Raw genomic sequence first — 2,042 nt, 5'->3', positions numbered from 1 at the left:
ATTACTTTACAAATAAAGTTAAGGAAAAAAACATGTTGGCGCAACATGCGAATAATATTATAAATGGTTGGTAAATCAAAGTAAATTAATAAAGAAAATAAGAAAGAAAAGCGATAAAATGCAAATACAGATAATTAATATTTATTTATTTATGTTTACAGTTATATTTCAAGAATTTTAATAATAATTCGTTCATTTATATAGTAATTTCAATACTTATTCGTGCGTAAAAACACGTACGTATATATAAATTCTTATTCTAATCAAAAAGAAAATTTTTAATAAATTATTAATTATTATCTCCAGTAACTTATAAAATATCAAGAAAACAAATTTGGTGGGCTATAAGGAGGATTTTGAAACCAAAAAAAAATTAAAGAGTTTAATAATTACGTGTAAATTATATTTTTATTATTTAAATTAAAAAAAAAAAAAAAAAAACAAAATCAATTATTAAATAATAATAAACATTTTTTAAAAAATTAATGTAATAATTTGAGATATAATTGTACATAAAAAGTCAGAATTGACAGAAAATCTGATTTTAAAGAAATGAGTCAAACAATATATAAAACAAATACTTTAACTATTTTAAAGGTAGAAGATAATGACAAATTGAACAATTCTTCCGATAACACTAATAATACTAATAATAATAGTAAAATTGAAGATAACGAAGAAATTATTCAAGATTCGAATATTAATAATGATTTAGACTATAAGAAAATACATCGTAAATCTACAAATAATGTAACATGGGACGAATCAGCTATAGATAATGAAATGATGAACAAGAAAAAGTCAAAAAAATGCTGTATTTTCCATAAAAAGAGAAATTTTGGTGAATCTTCAAGTAGTGAAAGTGATTCTGATAGTGAAAGCGATTCTGATAGCGATTGTAATAGTAACTGTAATAATAAATGTGGAAAGTAAAAATAAAAATAAAAGTAATAGTTATACCTGGTAATTATATTTACAATAATAATAAAGTTAATTTAATAAAATCAGGCTTAAAAAAGACTATCTCTCGATCTATCTATCTATCTATCTATCTATTTTATTTATTATTTCATTTATTTATTTATATTATATTACTAGTAATTATAGTTGAATTATCATTATTATTATTATTATTATTTAGTAAATCCATTTAATTAGATCATTTTGAATAAATACTTTGGTATTTATTACAAGTATAATTTTTAAGAAAATCTCGAATTATAACAGAAAATTGTTTACAAGCAGAAAAAGTCTCATTCATTAAAAATTCAATCATTTCAGGTTTAAGTTTTGTATTTAAATCAATTGTAACAGGAGATATATCAACATTACCATTACCAACATTTTCAGTATCTGTATCAATATCATTATCAGTACTATGAATTGCCATTAATAATGTACCTTTAAGACTTTCCATTTCAGATTGGGTTAAGTCATAAAGTACTTGTTTCCCATATAATCCACATGTAGCAGAAACTATTAAATCTTTCATAGAAATACCAGAAATAGCTAATGCTATTGATGTAGCATTAATAGCAGGCAGATCTTACACTACCATCTCCTTCTAATATTATTATATTAATAATTATTTGAGATTTTGAATATTGATCACAAATAACTGAAGAAAAAGTTCTTGAAATAATTAATCCACTTTCAATACAAAATCGATCATTCTTTCCTCTTTTTCTTCTATCTTGACTACTAAATGGTGATACTCTAAAATTACAATTTATTTGAACTCCTGAATTATTATTTGTATAATTTATATTACCTGAAATAGGTACCGGGCCTATAATTGATACAATTAATTTATTTTGACCTTGTTCAAAATAAACATTTCCATCTTCAATTCCTCTTTGATTTCCTTCGTTTATTATGCATTTAATTCGTCTAATTTCTGTTAATTTTCTTCCATCTTGACGTATTCCATGTTTATTTACAATTTCATTCATTTTTTTTTTTTATTTGAAAAAAAAAAATTTTACGCAAAAAAAAAAAATTTGTAATTTTAAAAAAAAAAAAAGATACCCGATACTTTTTTT

General features: G+C 21.9%; 2 protein-coding genes across 2 annotated transcripts; one reads left to right on the top strand and one right to left on the bottom strand.

Annotated features, from left to right (window-relative positions):
* Positions 1-552: 552 nt before the first annotated feature.
* On the top strand, positions 553-933 carry Chro.40451 (hypothetical protein). Its single annotated transcript, XM_660014.1, has 1 exon — positions 553-933. The coding sequence occupies one exon, from the start codon at positions 553-555 to the stop codon at positions 931-933; it is 381 nt and encodes a 126-aa protein (XP_665106.1).
* Positions 934-1,529: 596 nt separating this feature from the next.
* On the bottom strand, positions 1,530-1,952 carry Chro.40450 (exosome complex exonuclease RRP41). The annotated part of the gene is made up of 1 exon (XM_660013.1): positions 1,530-1,952. One exon carries the CDS (start codon positions 1,950-1,952, stop codon positions 1,530-1,532), a length of 423 nt encoding a protein of 140 aa, XP_665105.1.
* Positions 1,953-2,042: the final 90 nt, after the last annotated feature.

This window comes from Cryptosporidium hominis (assembly GCF_000006425.1).
Source record: "Cryptosporidium hominis TU502 chromosome 4 CHRO014170, whole genome shotgun sequence".
Lineage (NCBI taxonomy): Eukaryota > Apicomplexa > Conoidasida > Eucoccidiorida > Cryptosporidiidae > Cryptosporidium > Cryptosporidium hominis.
Note: the sequence above shows the minus strand (reverse complement) of the source record. Positions and strands in the feature narration are given on the sequence as shown.